At 41.0% G+C, this 25,482-nt stretch overlaps 1 protein-coding gene across 22 annotated transcripts in view; it reads left to right on the forward strand.

Moving 5' to 3' along the window:
• Positions 1-25,482, forward strand: part of MPDZ (multiple PDZ domain crumbs cell polarity complex component) — a 111,836-nt gene that overhangs the window by 42,249 nt on the left and 44,105 nt on the right. For 7 of the 22 annotated variants that reach the window (XM_053372125.1, XM_053372126.1, XM_053372132.1 and 4 more), the window contains exons 16-28: positions 1,048-1,236; positions 3,271-3,480; positions 4,580-4,696; positions 6,179-6,340; positions 9,759-10,025; positions 10,881-11,004; positions 12,393-12,591; positions 14,646-14,687; positions 17,898-18,002; positions 19,262-19,354; positions 21,652-21,829; positions 23,382-23,492; positions 24,397-24,480. In XM_053372125.1, the coding sequence (XP_053228100.1) occupies positions 1,048-1,236; positions 3,271-3,480; positions 4,580-4,696; positions 6,179-6,340; positions 9,759-10,025; positions 10,881-11,004; positions 12,393-12,591; positions 14,646-14,687; positions 17,898-18,002; positions 19,262-19,354; positions 21,652-21,829; positions 23,382-23,492; positions 24,397-24,480 (1,881 nt within the window). The remainder of the gene's footprint in view (positions 1-1,047; positions 1,237-3,270; positions 3,481-4,579; positions 4,697-6,178; positions 6,341-9,758; positions 10,026-10,880; positions 11,005-12,392; positions 12,592-14,645; positions 14,688-17,897; positions 18,003-19,261; positions 19,355-21,651; positions 21,830-23,381; positions 23,493-24,396; positions 24,481-25,482) is intronic. The other 15 variants (XM_053372139.1, XM_053372142.1, XM_053372143.1 and 12 more) reach the window with 9 other exon arrangements.

Genomic DNA, 25,482 nt, shown 5'->3' on the forward strand with positions numbered 1-25,482 from the left:
AAATCGTTTTAGTTCTTTATCCTGGGTGGGGGGGACGGACAAGATGTTGGCATTCAAGAAATGCAAGTCCAAAGTCCTTTAGACACACAGAAATAGTTGCATAGTTGTTTTTCACAATGAAGCAATTACCTCATGGGTTTTTTGTGAAGGGGGCAGGCTAGAGGTAGCTTGCCATTTTGTCAAGCAGAAGTGCTGTGTAAACAACTCATTATTAATAGGAAGGTTGGTTAGAGCTGCAAAGCAATGTGGACACAAATATACAGTTAGAAGCAAAATTAAAATGCAGGGGCTATTCCCTATGTGGCTTTAGAGTGGCTTCAGATGTTTTGAATGTGGAGAGAATAGAGCAGTGGTTCTCAACCTGTGGGTCCCCAGATGTTGTTGGACTACAACTCCCATCATCCCTGAGCTCTGGCCTTGCTAGCTAGGGGTGATGGGAGTTGTAGTTCAACAACATCTGGGGACCCAAGGTTGAGAAAGGCTGGAATAGAGAGTGGAATGACTTCCCTGTTCTCTGCATATGTTTGTACCATCAGAAGTGGATCTTGCACATTTCTCTTGTCTCTCAGCCTGTCCCCACCATCTAAGCTTCTGCGTTTGACCACTTCAGTGTGGTGTAGTGGTTAGGAGCTGTAGTTACGTAATCTGGGGAACCGGGTTCGCGTCTCCGCTCCTCCACATGCAGCTGCTGGGTGACCTTATGCCAGTCACACTTCTTTGAAGTCTCTCAGCCCCACTCACCTCACAGAGTGTTTGTTGTGGGGGAGGAAGGGAAAGGAGATTGTTAGCCGCTTTGAGACTCCTGAAGGGGAATGAAAGGCGGGATATCAAATCCAAACTCTTCTTCTTCTTCTTCACTTCGGATGTTATAAAGATGCATGCGGAATAAGAAAAGCAAATCAGTCATGCTTGCCATTCTCCCATCTCTCAATGTCCAGAGTTCCTTTTAGTCTCTTGTTATATGTGTATCTACTTGGAATCGAGTTTCAGTAAAAATTGTAGGATTTTCAGTTTTATTTATGGAACTGAATCTCTTTCATTTTGCAGTCTGTTATTGATCTTGGTGGACTCCTGGGCTCTTCAGAGACAGAGGATGCTAACTTGGACATGGATAATATGGGCCAGAGTGCAGATGAGGTTCAAGGATCTTCTTTGGCAATGTGGGAGACAAACATACAGCAAATTGAGCTAGAGAAAGGGAGCATGGGACTTGGATTTAGCATATTAGATTACCAGGTAATGTCCAAACTACTTATTTTGCAGAATGGGAGTACTTACTCAGGGGAATTCTGCCCCTTTAAGCAATGTAATGTCATTTACCAGGCCTTTCCAAACTCTACTGTCAAACGTGCAACATTAAGTAAACAAATTTGTCAAACTAATTCTATGGACCATCATTCATTTTATGGGACCTCGGTCTAATTCTATGGCACAGTGATCTCTGTAGCAGGTCAGCTTGCATAAAGTATTTTGCTACGATTCAGGAAGAATCTACACATTGCATAACAATAAAAGCAGTTAACATTTATTAAGATGATTATGCAGAATTGTTGGCATGAGTCTCCACAGATTAGAAACACTGATTTGATTTTCAACTCTGATTTGGTCGTTCCTCTGGTACAGACATGTACTTGGCCATTTATGTCTGATTCTATTTCTTTTAGAAATATTATTATTATTATCAGTGGCTGGACATTTGCACATTCAGCTCACAGGAGAAAAATTGATATAATTATCAATTTGAGCCGAATGTGCATATGCCCAGCCATTGATAAAAATAACAAGACCTACAAAGTCTTGCACAAGACCTACAAAGCTGCAGAGGAGTGTGAAATAGATATGCTTGCTAACAGTGAAATTGCTTTGCCTAATGCTGCAGAGCTTGGTTAGTAAAAGTCTGAGTATGTAAACATTCATAAAAGAATTGGACTGTGCCACATTAGTGGGGAATTGCTTTCACATTAAAAAATCTCTTGTACTTAGAATGCTATTCCACTAGAGAGGCGTTTAAGTCGAATTTCTACCCTAGCATTCTAGCTTTCCATGTGCTAGGACTTTCCGAATTGCTGGAAGGATTCGAATCCACAGTCCCCATTGCATTCTGAAGTGGCAGAATCCTGTTTTATTAAAGAAGTTCAATAATCTCCTGAGCTAGAATCACAAGCTGTTATATTGCCCAGCGTAATCTCCCAGTGTTACGTAGCCTGATTTCATGTTGGGCCTGGATAAAATATTCAGATTGAATATATACAAGAAAATGATCTCTACAAATGTAGGAATTAAATATTGGGTCCTGGAGGGTATGAGTGCTCCCTCTCCTCCTCAGTGCCCCAGCAAACTGGCAGTTTTGGATATGCCACAACTCTCGTAAGATGTTTAAATAGTGAAACTTTCTATTCCTCGTGAGGTAAATGGAGCTTGGGGGAGGGATATCCAACTAATCAATGACCTAAAATCCATTAATTTCAGTGGGTCTTCTCTGAGTGTACCTATCATTGGATAGCTCCCATTGGCTTGGATTCCTGGACTACTGAAGGAGCCTGTGTAATGTTTTTGTCTAGATTGATAAAGAGGATTTGGCATTATTTTATTCATAATATGCTTCTTTTATTTTCATTAATGAATAAAGCGCTTCCTGAAATGTGTATTCCCCAGTGCTTTTACATAAACATGTTAGGGATCAAAGAATACTATCTTTCACCCTTGGTTCTTCTGACATAATTTGAGTCGGCATAAACAAATATGCTTAATTATAGGGAAGCACATAGCCATTAGAAGTCTTTCAGCTGATCACTGCCTGAAACTCTCAGGTTTTAGTTTTAGATTTTTACACAAAGATATTCCATATGCCCATGTCTAACACAGAAGAGGAGAATAAAGCAGTGTGGGCACTATTTATATTATTTGATGGAGCCTCTTATTTGCTGTAGCACAAAGCACAATCGAAATAATCTAGTGCAGGCATAGGCAAACTCAGCCCTCCAGATGTTTTGGGACTACAACTCCCATGATCCCTAGCTAACAGGACCAGTGGTCAGGGATGATGGGAATTGTAGTCCCAAAACATCCGGTGGGCCGAGTTTGCCTATGCCTGATCTAATGGCTGCTTGCAGCTGCTATGTAAATGTAGACATATCTCATGAAAGTGGGGTTTCACCATTCACTGGGTTAGGGCTGGGTCATCTGCATCTTGAAAAGAAGCATAAAAACTTGCACGGGCTCCTAATTTATTGAGAATATGTTTTCCCCACTTTCCTCTTCTTTAAAAAGGACCCTGTGGATCCTGCGAATACGGTGATTGTGATCCGCTCTCTAGTTTCTGGGGGAGTGGCCGAACAAGATGGCCGGCTCCTCCCCGGAGACAGACTTATGTACGTGAATGACATCAACTTGGAAAACGGCAGCCTGGAGGAAGCTGTGCAAGCGCTGAAAGGAGCGCCGATGGGAACGGTTAGGATAGGAGTCGCAAAGCCCTTGCCTGTAAGGAACTTAAATCTTACACATTTTGTTTGGGGTTTCCTATTTTGCCAAGAAACCATACAGGTTGCCTGTTCGCAAATGCATGCGTTTCATTTATTGACCTAGCAGCTGACGACACTCACTGTGGATGTGTGAACTAATCTCGTTTTGTTTTAAAGTGATGTAAAAAAAAAAAGTTCTGTCTGTGGAGTTTCATCCGTAAAGGTCAGTTCACACATGTGTAAGTGATGTGGCTTCGGCTGCCATCAAGTGATAAGCATACGCCTCTGAACCTGCCCACAGTGTGTCTGACTGCAAAAATAAATAAATAAAACAATAGCAGTCTGAAGTGTATCTGAAGAAGTGTGCATGAACCCGAAAGCTTATACCAGAACAAACTTAGTTGGTCTATAAGCTGCTACTGGATTCTTTATATTTTTTATTTTCATTTCAATAGCAATCTGTACTTCAGATTCATCAGGGCTTCAGATTCATCATTTACTCAATAGCATCTTGTTTTGACCCTAGCTATGGAGCTTCATTTGGGAATAGCATACATTGGGCATAGTAATGGGAAGAGGAGCGGCCATCCTGGTTTGACAGAAAATTCAAAAAGGAATTTGTTTAAAGCTGGTTTTCTTCCTAACCTCAAACACAGCGTTCTTGACTTCAATGCTCTTAAGTTCAATGGAGCTTATTGATGAACATTTGTGTTTAGATTCTGAGAGTAAGTGGGACTGAAGTCTGTGGGACAAAATAGGTTTAAATCCAATCTGTTAGGCTCAGCTACATTGGTAATCGGGCTCTTTTGGCAAATATAGTGAAGTAAATATAAATCATCAGGGCTGAGAAAACATTCCAAATTCCCAGGTGCCAGGACTGGAGTATTAGATACTACCGTTGTGCACAGCTAAAATATTATTTCAAACTCATGGGCATTTCATTCTTCAGTGCTTTTCCTAGCCTTGTAAACCATTACACCTGCTCAGGGCTAAAAGAATAATCTGCAGTTCTCTCTTTTTCGGAGGCTCCCATTCATTCCCCTTTCTAAAAATTCCCTCACGCTGCATGTCATGAACATTAGCCACTATCCATCTCAAGAGCTTCATTCTCTCTGCAGCTTTCACCAGAAGAGGGCTATGTTTCTGCTAAGGAAGATTCCTTTTTCTACACTGCCCAGTCCTTTGAGGAGGAAGGGCCAGCTGATTCAGCCCTCTTCCATGCTGAGCTGGCTCTGGTTAGTGGCCACTTCCTTTCCATGATAATGTGTTAAAACCCTTTTGATCTTATGTTTTCATACCAAACAAATTTTGTCTAGCATCAGTGGAGAAACAGCCTTGACATTGTAACATAAAGACGTATTTTAAAATGCTTGCTTAACTTCTTTTTTTTTAAGGGCTTAAGAAGTTTGTTTTATTGGGTCGAGATGCTAATATCTAAATACACACACACACACAACAACAACAACAACAACAACAACAACAACAACAACCCACAAACTCACACCCACAGTCATGAGAAAAAGAAAGTACACCCTCTTTGGTTTTACATATCAGGACATAATAACAATAATCTGTTCCTTAGCAGGTCATAGAATTAGGTAAATACAACCTCAGGCGAACAGCAACACATGACCTATTATACCGTGCCATGATTTATTTAACAGGAAAAAAGCAAAATGGAGAAGCCACATGTGGAAAAACTAAAAATGAGACAGTAACTTGGATTGGATTTCAAAAAATAAATTCCATATTTGCACATTATCCTGTTTTAAGAATCTTACATCGATACAGGAAAAGGAAATTAAGGCTGCTGTCCTATGCTCTTCTGTAGGAGTAGTTAGTAGACTCACAGGTATTTGTTTCTGGGTAGAAACACAAGATTGGGCTGTCAACCACTTATGCAAAACAAGTGGTATTGACAACAATGAGTTAAGGGGATGTGTATACTGCATTACAAAGTGAGGTTTTTGCTGCTGTTTTTCAGGTCATGCTATATCGTCACCACAAAGTCTATCTAGAAGCTTGATGGATTCTTAGTTGGCTGCAACTTCCATCGTTCAAGCAAACTAATCACTTTTAAGTTTCAGTAGGAAGTTTTAATGCATGCACTTGAGATATCACATAAGTGCAGGATTTGTAACATCCTGGATACGTTTTTATTGGGCATTAAAAGATTAGTGAAAAGTATGCTAGCTTTGAATTTGGACAATGTGTATATATATATATATATACCCTATTATTTAAAATAAAATGAGAGATTTGGTAGGCAGCTTTTGTATCATGAAGATAATTAAACTTTTTTTTTTAAAAAATGGACCTGTTTAGACAAACTTAAGCAGTGCACCACATTCTTAAATTCAACAGTGGGACAGCAGATGAGATTTTTTTTCCCAGAGGTAGAAAATTATAGGAAATCATTCCCCCCGCCCCAGCATCAAACATCACCTGTTTATCACTTGATGTACTTGCAATTTCAGATCTAAATAATATTCTCAGATAACACTGGTGTATCATTGAATTTGAGGATATGGAGACATAGGTGAAAATGGAAATGGGCTCATTGTGTGTCCAAAAGATTTTGTATGTTGGAAATCAAAAAGAAAACTAAAACAAGGCACGGTAGCTAAGAAGTATTCATCCAGAGATGCAAATGTTTGGGGCTTATGTGATACAAATGCAGCAGATAGCCGGACTGATTAAATTGCCTTTGCTGTTAGGTGGATTCAAGTGAGGCAGATCTAGTGGAGGAATCCACCTTCGAATCGCACTATTCCCCAGACAATGATGGTACATTCCAGTCTTCAGTTTCAGCTCTGCATGGCAGCGCCTGTGCCGATGACCTGAAGTATAACATCTCACTACCCTCTTCAACTCCCAAGGTAAAAAGAAAAATATGTATCATTTTATTGATTGCGGTGAAGCACCACTGAATGTGAAGATGTTTGCGTTTGGCTGCTGTATTGGATGTAGCAATGACTAATGTCGCCCCGGTTGGTTCCATCTGCTCGTAGGTTTGTTATTAGATTAAAGAGCAATTTCATTTAGGTAGTGTTGACTGAACACCTTTCAGACTTTCGGAGTCCAAATGCATTTTGTGCTTTATGAGGAGGACAATATCAATTTGAGGTCTCTTGTTTCACTTCTTAAAAAAAAGAAGAATGGTTTCAATGAATTTTAATAATACTGTGGGATATTTTCAAAAAGGTTAACGTAGAGTAATGAACTATTGCTCAAAAAATAATATTTCCACCATAATAAGACACTGTTCATTTTCTCCGTATCTTTAATCGTAGTCAGTTAGTTACTATATCCCTTTAGTAAATGTGATGTCGCAGTTAGGCTAAAATTAAATCAACAGCAAAATAGCATCAACATGTTGACATTAAATTTAACCATAAAGAGCAAGATATTTTAAAAAATGTTTTGATCCCATACCCAATCCTGTTCTTTAGCATGATGGCATCTTTTACATTTTCTTCCCCGTGTTAAGATCTTCCATTTCTTGGCAACCTGTTAATTTTTTTCGCCTAAGCTTGAATAATTTCCTGTGTTTTTTTTAATACTCATGGTAGTTCTGGCATCATCATTGCCGGTGATGTCGATCCATTTTCTTGGTTGGTTTGCAGTGTATATTCCTGAAAAAAGGAGTTGCTCATCTTTCACACCTGAGGTTCACCAGCTGGCTGTATCCCTTCTGGAATGTATTTCAGTCTTACTGGCCATGGGGCCGACAGCCGGAGTTTATCTCATAATGGAATTTCCTAATCCACAACAGAATGTACCTTTGCTGTGCCAATGAGACAGATTGCATTGTTTAACTTGGTAATTGTTACTTAAAGGGATTAGACAGAGAGCATGCTGGGAAATGTACGTTCTGCAACACATCTGGTCTTACAGAAGACATCACATTGGTGTTCCCAAAGACTCTCTTTCTGTCTCTGTCTCTCCTTTTACATCTACCAGATGCAGTCCTATATATGTCTTCTCAGAAATAAGTCCTGTTGAGTTCAATGGGGCTTACTCCCAGGTAAGTCCTTATAAGACTGCAACCCGAGAGTAAAATGCTAACATTAAAGTTTGGTAGCAATTCACGTTTCATTTTGCCCAGATAAAAATAGCCACACAGAAAGCAATGCAATATACCATTTCAAATGAGCCAGAGACCTCTCTTCACACAGGGAGAGGTAATAAATAATAATAATAATAATAATAATAATAATAATAATAATAATAATAATAATATTTATACCCCACCCATCTGGCTGAGTTTTCCCAGCCATTCTGGCTGGCTTCCAACAAAATATTAAAATACCCTTCTAGAAGCAGAGGGACATGTGAAGTAGGGAATATCCACCTAAAAAACATTTTCATCCTTAGAAGAGCACAGGAAGCCCACACATGTGGACCTCAAAGTCATAGATCTAAAGTTTGGAATACAGGCAGTTGCAACTCCAGATGACAGACACATTGGAGTTTCAGTACAGTCATTATTTTGAAGAGGGGAAAAAGTTCATCTCAAATTTTACATGTTTTGGAGCCTTTCCTCACACTTGCAGAATGAAGCTTTTTGGGTAATTTATCTTAGATACAGTAGTTTGAGAGGAACATTAAAGCACTGATGGGTTAAGAAACGAGCGAGACATTAACTCCCTTACTGACAGACATGCATTCAAATAGTGCTCCATTAGGACCAGAGTCGCAGGGTTGTATCAAAAGCAGCACCAGTGAAATTACTCTTTTGCAGTGGCAGATCAGGTCCACTTCCTGGTGGGGCCGGGTTGTGGTCCGGCCACCTAGCCACTCCTCTCAGCGTCGGGGTGGTACGGCATCCTGCGTCATGCTGGGGAAAACCCCGGCAACATCAGGTTGCCAGGTGGCTAATCAGGTCACTTGGGGGGGCGTGGCCTGGGACAATTTAAGCCTCAGCGTGACTCTGTGGCTTCCTCTTCTGTTTCCTCTCCCTCCTCCCCCCCCCAGTCCTCCAACTCCAGCTGATTTGGAGGGTGTGTGGAGGGCTGCAGGCGCGGAGGGAAAGCTCTGTCTTGCTTGCACCGGTCTGTTGCGCTAGTGGAGACGGAAGAGTGGCTATTGCCCTAGATTTTTAACTATATACATGTTCAGAACAGTAGGTGCTGTTCAGGAATGCTGATGCTGTCTGAAATGTCTCATGCTCTTTATCAAATTGTCAGTGTAGTTTGGTATCGTGTCTACTTGAAAATGTGCTGCCCTGAGCATACTCCCAGGAAACTGGATAGTAAGGTTGTATCCTTAGGCTGGCATTCAACTATGTTTACTTGGAGTAGATGCATTGGAATGAATGACCACGACAAAGTTAGGTCTATGAATTTCAGTAGGACGATTTGGAGCAAAATCTGGTTGAATACCCTTGGGTGCTCTTGCCTGGAAGCAAGCCCCACTGAACACAGTGAGATATACTTCTGAGTAAACATGTGTCGGTTTTGTTCTGATGGGCTGTAATTCTATGCACACTTACTTGGGGCTGGGTCTCACGGAACTGTGTGAGACTTAACTTCTGAGTAGACGAGCAGAGATTTTAGTTCTATCTTGGTGATTGGAAAAGCATTTAGTCTTTGCTGAATTCACTTTCAAGAGATGGGCAGAACAATAACATTGTTGTTGTTTATGTTGTGACGTGGGGTTTGTGATTTCAGCTCTCTTGACATAATATGCTGGAGACAGTTCTGTAGTAACACTTCTTTATTAAAGCAAACAAGACTGAGAACTGAGGAGGGGAGAGCTACATTTATAGGGACAGGGAACTAGCTAGAAAGGATACATTTTGGAGGGAACAATATCAGGCAATCACAGTCCTGCCTTTTGGAGGAAACCAATAAGACAGAGGATCCAAATACAGCAGCTTAAATGAACCAAGAGTAGCTGTACCCTCTGGAACCAAAAGGCAGTTACTTTACCCTAATGCAAATACAGACAATAATAATACAGATATAAAATCCTTTGACTCAATACACAACAGTTTAGTTGTTTAGTCGTGTCCGACTCTTCGTGACCCCATGGACCAGAGCACACCAGGCACTCCTGTCTTCCATTACCTCCCAGAGTTTTGTCAAATTTATGTTGGTAGCTTCGAGAACATTGTCCAACCATCTCGTCCTCTGTTCTCCCCTTCTCCTTGTGCCCTCAATCTTTCCCAACATCAGGGTCTTTTGCAGGGATTCTTCTCTTCTCAAATAATAACATACCAAGCTGTTATTCAAAAAAACCCAAACCTCTAAAAGTCAAATAAACTTTTAAAAACTTTTTTTAAAAAAATTATAGGCTGTTTGCAAAGAAAGTTCAAATGCCTCAGTTGGTTACCATTTACCGGAGCAAAACCTGTACACCATGGATCTAATGCAAAGGGGAGGAGAGAGCAGATCTTCTGCTGATGTATGTGTGGAACAGTCTGCTGGGAGCACAAGAAAAGATCCAGTAACACATTCTCCTAAGAAACAAGCTGAACATGAAAGCACAGGAACTTGGACAGCTGAAGCCTCACACAATGCAAATTTAACTTCTAGATTGAACCCTGATGCTACTGGGAAAGTAAGTGTTTCATTGCGTATGTTTGTGCAGTAATGCCAGTATTTCCAGGGATCACAAAACGGAACTGATAGCCTTCCGGATATTACTGTGCTTACGAACTCCCTTAATAACTCTGCCAGCCTTGATAGCCTGGTTGAATTGTGGAATAACAGGCTCCCCTTGCAACATGGTATATCTCCCAGGTGTCCTTCTGGCAGTGCAAGTTCCTCTTGTTCAGGGAGCACCAAAGACAACTGAAGTGGCTGGCTTTGTTGTAAAGATGGCAATTTTGGTGATCAATTTATGGCCTAGGCCAGTTTCAAAGGGTTGCGCTACTACTGTCAGCGTAGCATCCGTTCTGTAAAACTGTTCTGAGCGATAGTAAGTAAGGGCTAAGTTTGCAGAGAGCTCCAAAGTGAAAGGGTGCAGGGATACAAAGGGTTTCTCTCTCTCTCGTTCTTCTAGGTCAGGCTGATTTGCAGCACAAGCACACAGTAGGAGCTTGTTCTTGGACAAAGCAGGAAGACTTTGGCATAAAACCAGGCTTATACTCCTGCCTACCTCTCCAGCACTCTGCTGCTGCTTGCACTGAAGAAGATAGTTTGCTTTATTTTCTTGCTTTGCTGCCAAGGAACTTGCATAAATGCTGATGTTTTAGCAGTAAACCATCGTGTTACTTCTTTTTTATCCCTTTAGCTCAGTCATATTAATTTGAAGGGAAACGAGTTCTGTAAGCAAATTAGGAATTATACATTTTCGTATTACGTGAATGCCTAGCAGATTGGAAACCATCTGTAATTGGCAAATCACACGGAATCCAATAATGCTCTCCAGTTACTTGTCTCTATAAACTGACACTGTTTTTCTTCTTATCAGGATCACGTACTCTTGATGGAAAATAACAGCTTAACGCATGCTGGGAGGTATTCTGCAACCCTAAATACAAACAAAAACAAGTTTGAGAAGACGATTACTATTGCAAAAGGCAATTCAAGTTTAGGTAGTTTATCTGCATCACCTTTTCTGCCGTTGTTGTAATTTCTGCCTACTTGCTCCCCAAATAAAACTGTGTAATGGTATGAAAAACAACAACAGACAAACCCATTGAGAGTGTGGCTGCTGTGTAGGCAATCTGCAACTTTTCAGGTCCATGGTGCTGTCTCCAGGAATAGGTTTTTCTCAGGAGAGTAGGAAGATATTTCAACACAGGTGTTTTGTTTTGTTTTGCTAATTGGGTGGAATTCCTTCTATTGTTTTGCTCATGATATGGCATGAGATTTAATGTGAGTCAATAATATCAAACCGACCTATGTAATTCTAGTAATTAGTGGTGAGATGGGAAACATATGGCCCTTAAGGTATTTTTGGCTTTCAGCTCCCATCATCCCTAGTTGTGAGAAATTATGGGAAACGTGTCCAACAAAATCTTTCCAAAGCATTTGACATTGGGCTATTGGAATTAGTTGATAGAATTTATTGCTTGCCTCTTTTAGCGAATACTTCAGCTAAGAGTTGTTGCAAACATGACACTGAGTAAAGCCTCACAAGACTGTCTAATCTTCTTCAGAGGATGAACGAACAACAGCACATTGAAACTGCAGTCCTATATATACTGTTACTTGGAAGCAAATCCCGTTTATTTAAAATATTTATATCCTGCCCTTCATTACAAGATTTCCCTGTGGGGAACAATAAAACTCATTCTAAAACCACAAAGCCATTAAACAGATGCAAGAGTGGGTCAGATTGCAATTAGCATCAGTTATAAAACTATAGAGCAACATCTATAAAAATCTCAAGCTGAGCACTTAACAGTTTCCAAATGCTTGAGTAAATAACTATGTCTTGATCTGATGCCGAACTGAGAGGTGATGGGTATTCCACAACTGGGGCACAACCCCAGTGAAGCTTCTCAAGCCCTTGCATAGCGTATAACTCCTGGAAGCTGGACCATTTAAATCAAGGGGACTTCATTCTGAATAGGATTACACTGTAAAAATAGCAATTCCTCAATGTTTCAGTGTGATGTTCAGAATGGAGTTTGTGCTAGACAGCTGCCAAGAAACAGAAGTTATGGTCACGCTCACAGCTTTGCATAAATGTAAATATCAGCATCTTGCTCAGAATGATTCTGATAAAAGTGCCTTATCTTAATATTATCAAATTTCACATGTGGTTTTATTTTATATTTTGGGTGGGTGGGTGGGGAGGTTGTAGGTGGTGGTTTGCTTCTATGGATGCATATCTGCTATCAGCAAAAACACCTATGTATAAGGTTTAGGTTGACTTTTTTGGGGGGTCTTCTCATAGGCTGGAATTTGCTACCGTATTACCTGTAATATTGGCTGCAAATGTATCTTCTTTATTTTCTTCTACTTCTCCTTTAAGGGATGACAGTAAGTTCCAATAAAGATGGCTCTGGAATGATAGTCCGCAGCATTATCCATGGGGGCTCCATAAGTCGCGATGGGCGCATTGGTGTTGGGGACTGCATTCTGTCTGTCAATGAGGAACCTACCACTAATTTAACCAACGCACAGGCACGAGCTATGCTGCGGAGACATTCCCTCGTTGGACCAGATATAAAGTATGTAGAGTCAATTGGTACAAGAACAATGTCTGGTGTATTTATTTATTTATTATCTTTAAAAATAATCTTGAAGGACATCATATTCCACACTTACCTTGAAGTTATGTTCCAAATTCAGAATTTAAATGGCTAGAACAGGCACCCCCAAACTCGGCCCTCCAGATATTTTGGGACTACAGTTCCCATCATCCCTGACCACTGGTCCTGTTAGCTAGGGATGATGGGAGTTGTAGTCCCAAAACAACTGGAGGGCCGAGTTTGGGGATGCCTGGGCTAGAAAACAACTCAAAATTGCCAGTGTGAGTCCAGGAAGAAAATGCAAGATTGTGATTCTCACCACGGCCTGCTCTGACCCAAGTTTACAGCTTTTAATGAGCATCCTTAAGATTTAAGTCTGATTTAAATCTGCCAGTCCTCCCTGGGGTACAGTTCTTCCTTTACTCCCACTCTGGGATCCCTTCAGATTCAACCTGTTAGGTGGGTTTGACATAAACATTTTATGTTCTCTTGCATCAGATTGCATCAGATCAGCATCAGATTGCCTTCCTTGGGCAAGAAGGGCTCCTTTTTTCACTAGTACACTTGCTGGTTTTCCTTCACCCTCACAAGGCAGCAAGTGTCCCAGCCCCGCCCCCCTTTTCCACACAAACAGATTCCTCCAGCTTCTAGCAGATGCAAGCATGTCCCCATGGGACCCAAGTTATGCAATGTCTTTCTGAGTGGAGAGAGCTGTGCCCTGTTATATTGCGCTGTGTGCATGCTTGGCGCAAGAAGAGCCTCTCAGCTCCTTGCTCTTTGATGCGGAGAAAACTTGGATTGCACACCTCCTGTGACTGAAGACCTTTGCTCAGGAAGATAAACTAGGGGATATGTTGGAATTTTTATAGGGGAAGTTTACTCTCTGTTTGCCAAAGATTCTTTTCTTTGAGAAAAATCTCAGTAGTGAAAAAGTGGCTAATTGCAGAAACTATGACACATGGCATTAAGACAGAAGAATAATGTTTTAAAGTATAACTCTCAGTACATCTTTGACAAATATCAGGAAAGTGGTTTATCTTGTACCTACATTTGTATTTCACACATGTAGACTTAGAGGCAGGGTAGCTTGTTACTTGAAAGAGGAACAAAAATCTAAAGCCTAGAAATAAAATACAGTGAATTGAAATAGTTTGCCGTCTGCTTACTCTTTGAAGACAACAGCAACAGGTGCATTATCTTAACTGCATGTTAGGTGTTCAGAGACAAGATACTTTCAGGTAACCCAGGTCATTTACAAGAAACTGGTGTAACCCGTAACTTCCTGGACCTATTAGTGGCATCATTGTCATTTGCTTAAATTGCATGTATGTAGTAAAAGGTAAATGACCCCTGGACGGTTAAGTCCAGTCAATGGCGGAAGGTGAATGCATGTTCTTTATGAATAGGAAAAAATCCTCTTTACACATTGAGGTGAGCACAACTCGCTTCCTAATAAGGGTCCTTAGCTTTCTATCCTATCCAATCAGAAGCAGACCAAAAGTTCAGTTCCTCTGGGCATGCCTGTCTTATCTATCTATCTATCTATCTATCTATCTATCTATCTATCTATCATCTATCCAAACATGTACATTTTTTTTCTAAGCAGACAAGCAGATGTGTGGCCTCACTTCTCACTCTACCTTACAATTTCTGTAATAATATCTAGGGCTTTGCTTTTTAGCAGCAGTCGTAACAGCTGCTTGTAACATCTGCCAGATAATTACCGAGCTGATTCAGAATTCACCTGCCTTCACCGAACGTGTGGAGATGAATCTCTGATCAAGGAAATAAAAGATTGATTGCGGTTCCATTTTTCATGCTTGTTAATAATCACCGCTATACACTCCCAATAAAGAGCAGATGCTTTCTGTTGGGAGGTGTGGATAGAATGGAGGTGGAAAGGGGAGAAGAGGAGAGAGAATAGGAGTGCACACTTTTAATGGCGCGTGTGCGCATCTTGCATTCAGCACAAGTCACTGACATTTGTTAACACCATTGTAAAAAGATGCTGCGTCGTATGCTTCACATTCTAGATCTTCTCCAACACCTGCTGATGATCAGGCCCCCTTTTATGTGTGAGTATCGGTGATTTAAAAGCTCATTATAGCTCTGTGTTGCAACTTGTCTGTTAAACCATTCATGCTTTCATAACACCCAAAGTAGCTGGGATATATCCAGATATAGGTACAGCATTATGTACGCAGACTTACATGGCTGCCTTCATCCAATTAGTCTGTTACTAGAATCGACAAGTTGATTCATTACCCAATTACATTACAGTATACTGGCATTTTTGGAGGTATTTAATAAAGATAACATTTTTTTGTCTTCTTAAATAGCACAGTAAAATAAGATATCGGGGGGGAATTCATCTTCAAAGGGGAGAGGACCGTTTATGAGAGTGAGTTTGATTGTTCACAGTTTTCCTTTACTAGACAAGTCAGCCTGCCAACTGACAAGTATTAACCAGTGGCACGGGGCAGAGTATTTTTCTGGACTAAAACAGAAGACACGTTTCATCCTATGCTTAAAAAGTTAAACATGCATATATTTACTCACATAGTTTCGGGGGGGGGGGGGTATTTAAGTGTAATTTATTCTCTTTTCAACTGCTGGATAGCTGCATTAGTACAGACAACCCCCATTTTTGGTGTGACAGATTTGTGTGTGATCGCACACACGTAAACAGGGCAGAACCTGGGAGTGACATGGAAATGTCATAAAAGATGTCACTCAAGGTGCGAAACGGGTGGGGCAGTGGCAGAACGGGGTGTTTGAATTGCACAGGATTTCACACAAGCGTGCAATGACCCGGGATGCAACCCCTGTGCAAATTGGAGTTTGCCTGTACTGCTTTTAGTTTCAGCCCCCTACATTCCACTTTGCCCAGTCAGGACTCAGGTATAGGATTTTGCTTTCTGAAAAACAATGATGCTTTTCTAGTCATCTGTGACACAGCTTCATCTGGGATTCCCAGTGCACCCTTGCTCCTCTCCTTGTGATGATGTATTGGCAGGGAAATACAGAATCATTGCTTGGAGTCTTTCCTATTCTGATAGGCATAGAGAGCAGTTTGATACATGCGATATGCAGCATAATTCAGTTCATGTGCATTCAGAAGTTAAGTCCCTTTGAATTCAGTAGGACATATTCCTAGGTAATTGTGTATATAGGATTACAGTCGTAATGGCTTGGTTTTGCAAAGCACACTTCAGCAATTGTTATAGCACAGGACTGTGCTCCTTCTCACTGCATTTATGCATTCAGTCTGATTATATATTGTGGCTTTTCAGCGTTGCTATACAACTGTGTATCGCAACACTAGTAAAGATACCTGAACACTCTTTCCCAAGGTGCTAGTTACTGATACAATCATGGATGTACTGATATCTGGATTAATCTCACTGTCATATTTTCTGTGACACTAATGTTTTACTCTCTCCACTGTGTAACCAAAAGACTCTAGTTGCCAAGCCTGTTGACTGTATTGTAAATTGTCCTGAATGTGATCACAGATTTCTTTATTTGGTATATTTCCTATCATAGTATGTACAGAAGGCTTTTTTTGTGTGGCTATAGAATCAAGCATGCAGTTGATTCCTTTTAGTATTGCATGCTGCCTCACGTTTACACCCCCTGTCCTCTGACTTTATTTAGCACAGGATATGATTCATTCATTTATTTATTTTTGCTTACTTTCTGAGTGCTGAGCTGATGTGTAGTCAGTTTAGTCCTTTCCAGCTTCAGTTTTTCAGCCTTTCCTGCCAGTTATGGAATCTAAAGTGGATGGGCTTATGAGCCACCTCTCCTTTTATCATTTTCTTCTTCCTAAATTGTCTTTCAACCAAAAAGAATGCTGTGCAACTACCCAATTCTACTCTCATTTTCCATCTAATCTAAAGATCTGAAGTTGTGACATCTGTTGGAAATTTTTGGTTGAATGTATGAATGAAGTTTCCCCTGCTCTGGAATCTCTCTCTATAGTGCTAGATTTTTTATTTATTTATCCATGTGATTTATTTATCAATGTGAAACCATTTTCATCGCTAACGTTACCATAGCTTTATTCACTTCCCCCCCCCGAGTCAAAATCGTGTTTTTGTTGCATTTAACAGTTTAAAAGAATCATGTTACCTCCATAAATACCACCATCTCTCCAGACTTTCTGACCACTACTACTTATTTCTCTCTAAAATGAGCACTTTAAAGGGATAACCTTCAAAACATCAAGGCGGCATTTTAGCCAGAATGGATGTCTGCAAACGGCAGGGGTAATTTCATCACAGTCAAGTTGATACGGTTGATATATTGATTGGCAGTGGGGAACAGTAAAGAGGCATAAGGAATTTTTGGTGGTATTTTTTTTCTTTTAAATCAATTTTCCATATTTATGATTGCCTTTGTGAAGCACCCAAGTTGATGTACAAGGAATAAAGCAAAAACAAGCCAATTATGAATATTCCAAACATTAAAATGACAAAAAACCTCAGCAGCATTAGCCACTTTCATCCTTCCTGTTGTGTGTGCAGAACCTTCTTGGAGAGACTGCTCTAAAATTGTGGTGCCATTGCTAAGACTATCCTGCTTTGAGTCCCAAACCACCTAATCTCAGAGGAAGGAAAATGGTACCCAGAGGAAGGATATATCAATTGATATGAAAGGGGATGTGTGTAGCTAGTGGCAGTTTGGCACTAGTAGAAACTGCTTCCAATCATGCAAGGCAACACAATTTTCAAACTCCTACCACTGCGCACACAAAGATGTGCTACAGCCCTCTGTGCCATATTCCCTGCTGTTCCAGAGAACCTTCTAACCTTCAGGAGCAGTTTCTTTTTAGCAGACGGGTGGACTGCAGTACTTAGGGAGAATTAGTGAGTACTGTGAGAGGAAGTGCTTTTCTCCAACACAAAACTATTATTGGTGGCAACCCAGAGAGAAGCAGCTCCTGAAAGTAAACACTAGATCCACGTGTTTCTGTCACCACACCTCTGAATATTAACTGTCATGCTTTTAGCATTTTCACCAGTTTTAGAGCCCAGCATGTATCATTCATTGTTATTTCTAGGTCATCCAATAAGAAGAACGGTTCTGAGTCATGGCCTAGATCTTGGTATCGTGCTCTTGTTTTGAATTGTTGCACACCCCATTAATTCGAAGAGAGACTTTTGGCTCAAGAACCAAGTACTGCAGCTGGAGAAGGCCTTAAAATCTTGACTGTTTGTTACTAAGCCATTCCTCAGACACCTGCAGCATTTTAGGTTTTATTTTTATGTTTCATATTGCAGCATTACCTATGTGCCAGCAGAGCAGTTTGAAGAGTACCAGGCCAGCTTAGGGCAGCAGCTAGAAGGAAGAATGCCACTAGATGTTTTTCCTTCGCATGTTGTCAGGTAATCTACTACACCATATTGCTATAATCCTTTCCTTCACCTCTGTTTACACATACATATGCTAATAGCATGAAAATTCTACCTCCATGCTTGCTGGAGCAAAACACTTTTACTAAAAAACGATAGGCAAATGTCTGGCATCTGTTTACTCTAGACGATAATATGGTGGTTGTGGTTTTTTAAAAGCACAGACAAAGAAATACTCAGGCTAGCCAATGATTTGCTTCAGAAAAGTTGTTCACCATTGTGCAAAGATTTTGGTCTATACTAAACCAGAGTTACTGGTGTGGGCTTCATGGGGAACTGTTCTTGATATAAGCCAGAATTGTCGCAGTGAAGGCAGAACATGATGGGAGGAGGGACCAGCCCCAACACTCATTTACAGCATAATAAATCATGGTCTCCCCCCCCCCCGAAGACAAAATAACAGTTAATTGACTAGTCGTCATTCTGCCTTCCTTTCCCCCACCCCCATTCTTAACCTCCGCCAGTGACTTTTCCTACAAATGAGAATAGGATTTTCCAGAGGAATTGTGAAATTACAAGAAGGACTTATGATATTTAGCAACATGTTCACAGATTGGATTTGGGTTGGCATAAGCTATGAATGGATACCAGTTTTGAATGAAATTGTCAATGTGACTTTGTGAACCGTCTTCTCCAACTGGTATTGTCTTCAAATGGAAGGCTGTTGTGTGTCATGCAGTGCTATTCTGGAATACCAGGGATGTGAGGAGGGGAAGGAGTCCATATGTAGATATAAAATACTACCTGCAGTTTTTGGATCTCGATTGATATACAGAATATAGAATCACCCCCATTTCCTATACATTTCTTAACCTTCTTCCTATTCTTGTGCCCTTGTTATTGTCTTTGTTGTATTTTTATTTTCTCAGTGTGCTTGCAAGGTTGTATTTTTTTTTAATCCCCCAAAAGCCCCAAGAGTTGAAAAAACAATGTAACTGGAAATTGTATCCATTTCTAGTCTGCTTGACTGGGGAAAACGCTTTAGATTGTTTGATTTTTTTAAAAAATGTGGAGCAAGGCTATAATCCTGGATTGTATTCAGTTAAGTTATATTCTGAGTAGACCCATTGAAATGGATGGACTCGAGTTAGTCACACCGATTAATTTCAGTGGGTCTACGCTGAGTAGAATTAACATTGGTTATGACCCTCAGTCTTCAATACTTCAGGACGATGAGAGATGCTATTTGTAGGTTACTAAAGCATGCTGTACATGCCCTTGTTTATTACCAGAGAAATTCCAGAACTACCAGAACGGGAAGAAGGTGAAGGAGAAGAAAGTGAACTTCAGAATGCAGGCTACAGTAACTGGAACCAACCAAGGAGGTATGTGTGTTTCTGCTACTCAGATAACCCTCTTAGCAGTTTATTTTGGTTCAATGTCCAGTTTCTCACATTTTATTGATTTGGGGGCACAGCCAGAATGCCTGGACAACTGGAAATCAAGATAAATTGAAATCTTAGTTAATTCATAAGGCACGTTTACCAAATCTTCACCGTGGTCAACTCTTGCCCGGAAACCTATGTCCCACCTATGGAAAGACGTGTGGATCCAGAATTAGCCTCCACAGTCACTTACGGACTCACTGTTAAGACCGTGTTCATGGAAGACAATTTTACTTGGCTATAAGTGATCGCCAAACAAAGAAGACGTGGGCATGGAATTTGGGTCATTTGGATAGTTTCCTTTCTTGTGCAGTTTATTGAATCGTAGTCAGGAGAACTGGAAGTGCTTCTAACCATGGTTGGAAATTCTAGTTGGTGCCAACTGTAATAATTACGTATGAATGACCGCCATACTTAGGCTTGTTTCCAACACACCACTCGTGCAGTGGGACACCCCCCCCCCAATTCCTTTCATTTCCTCATTCACCACCAGAATCTGCAACAGAGTGTCCTCAAACCTTCTGGAGCAGATTTTGAGGGTGCTCCAGGGACTGCAAGGAAGAGGACAGGAGCGGAAAGGTTTCATTGCACAAGCAGAAGTCTGTTGTGTAAGTTGAATGGCATTGCTGGATGCAGCCCTCGGCTTTGGAATCAAAAGGGCTTCCTATGAATCGAAAGGAGCAAAGGAGAAATCCTTAGGCAAGGTGGGAGGAGATCTGGAGCTGTAGAGGTGTGCCTGATCATCATCAGAGGCAGGCAGGCAGAATTACATCTGTGCCTGACCTCTTGAATCCCTAGATTGATCTTTGATAGTTCTCCACAGAGCTCTTAACTTGTGTAATATTAGCAGCGATGGATTTACATATAAACTAAACAAGCTATAGCTTAGGGCCCCACTCTCTTGAGGGCCCCCAAAAAAATTAAATGAAAAGAAACACCTGGATGTACATTTCCAAAATATAAGATAAAAAACAAATAAAATAAAACCTACATACAGCAATAGTGTTTTGTGTTGTGTATGGACCTATTAGGTCCATAAATTACCATATAGCATATATTCAACACAAGAAACAGCAACAATTTGTTGTTGACAAAGGACAACCGGACATATAAAGGGTCCCATTACCTTCAGTAGCTTAGGGCCTCATCAAACCTAAATCTGGCCCTGTTACCACCTGCCATCACTGACACCATAGGAGGAAGAGGAGGCAGCAATCAGGCACCTGTTTGTCACCCCTGGGAGTAACCACTGTGTGAGCTCAATTCTATATCATGCTGTCAATGCTTTTTTTGTGTGCTTCCTCCACATGAAGTCCAGAGGGTAGCAGCATGAGAGTAGGCCTTCTCTGTAGTGGCTCCCCGTTTGTGGAATGCTCTCCCCAAGGAGGTTTGCCTGGTGCCTTCATTATATATTTTTAGGCGCCAGGCAAAAATGTTCCTCTTCAACCAGGCCTTTAGCTGTTTTATTGTTTTGGTTTAATTATTTACTGCATTTTATCTTGCATTTTGGAGGGACGCGGGTGGCGCTGTGGATTAAACCACAGAGCCTAGGACTTGCCGATCAGAAGATCAGCAGTTCGAATCCCCGTGATGGCGTGAGCTCCCGTTGCTCGGTCCCTGCTCCTGCCAACCTAGCAGTTCGAAAGTACGTCATGTGCAAGTAGAGAAATAGGGGCCGCGCCGGTGGGAAGGTAAACGGCGTTTCTGTGTGCTGCTCTGGTTTGCCAGAAGAGGCTTAGTCATGCTGGCCACATGACCCGGAAACTGTCTGCGGACAAACGCCGGCTCCCTTGGCCTATAGAGTGAGATGAGCGTGCAACCCCAGAGTCGGTCACGACTGGACCTAATGGTAGGGGTCCCTTTACCTTTACTTTTATCTTGTATTTTATTCTGTGAACTACCCTGGGATCTTTTAATGAAGGCCGATACATAAAAAGAAAGAAAGAAAGAAAGAAAGAAAGAAAGAAAGAAAGAAAGAGAAACTGTCAGTGCAAGTTGTTGTTGTTGTTGTTGTTACTTAAATCTTAGTAATGAATAGTTTCTGATTTTGCCCATATTTGTTTTTTTGTTAATGAAACATTCTCCCCTTGACTCAAAATGGCACAATCCTAAATAACAACCGAAAGTGACAAAGAGTCTTTTCAGCCCTAAGTTCGAGCACGCTGAGATGCAATTTGTAAAAGTTGCAGACTTGTAATGTAGATGCACTGCATTTCTTAACATATTTATAATTATAGGGTTGAACTCTGGAGAGAACCCAGCAAGTCACTGGGAATCAGCATTGTCGGTGGACGAGGAATGGGAAGCCGACTGAGCAGCGGCGAAGTCATGAGAGGAATCTTCATCAAACACATTCTTGAAGACAGCCCTGCTGGCAAAAACGGAACCTTGAAAACAGGAGATAGAATAGTGGAGGTAGTAGATCGCCCTCCACTTTCCCACAGTTAAAGCTCCCAACCTCCTTACACACATGTAATGGGATTGCTGGTTGTTCTAAGAAGATTGACTTCCAGAAGTAGAATGCATGTTGTAAGCAGCTTCTGGCATGACTGAACTAGATCTGTTGGGCTCAATTGGTAGAGCACGAGACTCTTAATCTCAGGTCATGAGTCTGAGTCCTCACATCGAGCAAAAGATTCCTGCATTGCAGGGCGTTGAGCTAGATGGCTCTGGTGATTGCTTCTCTATGATTCTATGAAATGATTTCTACTGTACATTTGAATTAAGTATTTCGTTCTGGTACCCATGGTTTGTGTCTTGCAAGCACCATGGTTTCCACTTCTGGAAGTTTACAAACTCTAACGGTTGCCCATCTCTCCGTGCTTTATAGTGGATGGTTTAATTCTCAGTCATCTCATAAGAACTAAAGCGGTAAAAAGAGCTCCTCCCATGAGACTTCTAATGTTAAAATTGCAACTAACCACTAGCATGCTATACCTTGGCTTCCAGCTTCAATAGTGACTGAAAACCCGGATTAACTTACTAACACTAATATTATAACCTCATTTTCTTAGGGTGCCAAAACAGCCTTTGGATTCTTGTCTTAGACATCTGCACAACTGGAAGCCTCCTTTCAGGGAGTGCTAAGCCTTAGCCTTCCTTGGAAAGACTGCATTTTGCAGCTCTTGGGGGAGTCTAAATGTCTCACCTTTTCCCTCCCTTCCCCCTCCCTTTAAAATGAAGATTGTACTTTATACGCATGTTAATTGAGTCTTGCAGCAATTCAGTGAAGCATGTAAACACAATCTTGCTTTGGAAATACGATTTTTAAATTTTTATTTGCAGAAGGTGTTTTAGAAATTCTGTTCGCTGCTTTCAAATTATGACCCATCCTGAGACTTCTCTTTTTTTAAAAAAAGAAATAAGTACACATGTAAATTGACATACACAGGTGGTTTGTCTGCTGTGGACTGATAATACATTGAATTTGAGGCTGGATCTATACACATTAAAAAAACATGTTGCAGAAAAATGCGTTATAAAAACTGTTAATGTAAAACCCCACTAGGGATAGATCATGGCTCTACAACGCCATCTGGTGTCACATGTTTATAATGCAGTTATAATGATATAGTTGATGAGTGTATCTGAGTCCTGAGTTTTCTCAATGATTCACATACATTTGTCTCAATATCCTTGCAGCAGCCCTGTAAGGTAGGTCAGGATTATTGCCCTCATATTGCAAAAGACAGTACTCAGGCTTGGATAAAGCGCTTTGCTTAAGGTTAAAGCTCATGACTAGAACAAGATTTGAACTACGGGCTCCTCATTTGCAGCTAGGTCTCCTTAACACTGCACTATCCTGAAGGCCTGATGTCAGAAAAGACTGCCCCTAGTTTTTTGCTTGTTTGCTTGTTATGTTTTCACCATGACAAAGAGAAGTGAAATACATTTTCTAGAAGTTGCTGCGTTATTATGTTTCTAGCTGCGTATACCATTGTGTTAAGCTTAGGCCTTACGATTTCAGGTGGATGGAATTAACCTCAGAGATGCAAGTCACGAACAAGCTGTGGAAGCCATACGAAGAGCAGGCAATCCAGTAGTCTTTATGGTACAAAGCATTATAAACAGACCAAGGGTAAGCATATGAACTGTGAAAGAAAGATTTGCAGAACCAAAATATGCAGGGAGAAATTAAACATCCAAGGCTATGTTATTTTGGGGAGGACATTTCCACAAAGCTAAGGGTAGGATTCATAGTGGTTGCGATTAGCACACACATGCAAACTAAACAAAAAAACCAATCCTTGAAAACCTACTTTAGAATGGATTTGTAAGACAGTGCAGGTTTCTGGATCAAAGTGAGTGGTGGCAACCAAAAATATATATGTACATTTTGTTAGGCACTGTGGAAAAGTTTGAAGACAGGGTTTCCTAAACTTGGATCTGCAGCTGTTTTTTTACTACAACTTCCACCACCCCTAGCTAGCAGGACCAGCAGTTGAGGATGATGGGGATTGTAGTTCAAAAGCAGCTGGAGGCCCAAGTTTGAGAAATGCTGTTCTAACAGCTCTTCCACACCAAGCAGTTGTTGAGATTATGAGACTGCTCATTCAGTGCAGCTGAGACCTTCCTGCCCCAGAGCACCTGTGTATATCCCATCTTGATTACATGCTCGTCAAACATGGCAGCTGGAGACAGCTGTGGGCTGTGCATGGCCTGCACAATCTGCATGGGGCAGAATAGTTGCAAACGCCCTTTGCACCCAAATGCCCCTTTTTGTTTCAACGCTTGTAAAGCATTAACCAGGAGGGACGGAAACTTCCTGTGCAGATGCACCGTTCAAGTATGCAGAGGGACCTGTTTCGTTTTGCTTCACTTCACACTTTCAGTAACTTGTGCTGCATGGGCGACACAAACACCTGCAAAATAGTTTTAATATAGTAGCTTGCATTGTTTGTAACGACACTTCCTCCTTGTAGATTCGCTGTAAGCTGCATGTCTTGATTTACAAGCTGTTTCACAAACTTTTTGTTTCCCAGCCAGAATCTCTCTATAGCTCTGTATCGTCCTCTGCTCCCAGCGGGCAGAAACCTAATAATCCATTTTACCACCAGTCGTCGCAGGTAAATTCGCATGGAGTAGCTTTGCAGAATATTGGTGATTGTGTGCAAGACGCTATTTGAGGCTTGTGCATTTGCTGTGGCATGGAGAAAAGCAGCGCTTCTAGTTTGTGCTCTTCGTTTGAAAACCGCCGTTGTGTTTTTAGAGCAAGATCCTATAAGGGGACTTCCAGTCTTTGGTCACAGACAGTAATCCACAGAACTAACCGGGTACTATAATGAGAGTTACCTTTTAATACAGCTTTGTTAAGAAAAAAAAGTATCCAGCAATTTAACACATTCCACCAGTGCATGTTGTGGGTGGGAAATGGCTAAGTGTTACCTAGGGGATATGAATGATTACTGTGGCCAGTTATATATATTGTTTTGAAACAACTCTTAACTTGCTTGTTTAATAAGTTAAGTATTCCGTTGTGCATTTCCCCCCGGTAACTTATTTGCAAAGGATGGGAGTCGCGTTGACAAGCCTTTTCAGATTCTGCTTACCACTATGTTTTTATCAATATTTAAAGTATATACCATACTTTTCCATGTATAAGACTAGATTTTTTTACTTTAAAATTATGTGAAAAACTGTGGGTCTTCTTATACACGGATAGTGAAGGGTGGGAATTTCTTAAATTGGAGTCCCTAAAAATAGGGGGTGTCTTATACATGGGGGCGTGTTGTACATGGAAAAATATGGTAATTTATTGTCTGTTGCTGTAATATTTTCGCCTTGTTAATTGTAACAACAGTGGCAACAGTTGTGCATTCTGATCCTGTCCTTTTTTATTTAAAAGTAAGTCCCACTGAGTTGAGTGGAATTTACCGTACTTCCAAATAAGCAGGCATAGGATTTGGTAGGAGATTGGGAATGCCCCTTGGGCTTTGAAGCTTTCATTATCTGTTGCCCTTGTGTTGTGCACTCCTTCTTCATCACATCTTGCATGGAAATTTCCCCTTGTGTTCAGTGTCTGAGCTAACGATGACATAGGACCAGGGTGGATTTGATTTAAAACAGAG

The sequence above is a fragment of the Podarcis raffonei genome, chromosome 17, assembly GCF_027172205.1.
Source record: "Podarcis raffonei isolate rPodRaf1 chromosome 17, rPodRaf1.pri, whole genome shotgun sequence".
NCBI lineage: Eukaryota > Metazoa > Chordata > Lepidosauria > Squamata > Lacertidae > Podarcis > Podarcis raffonei.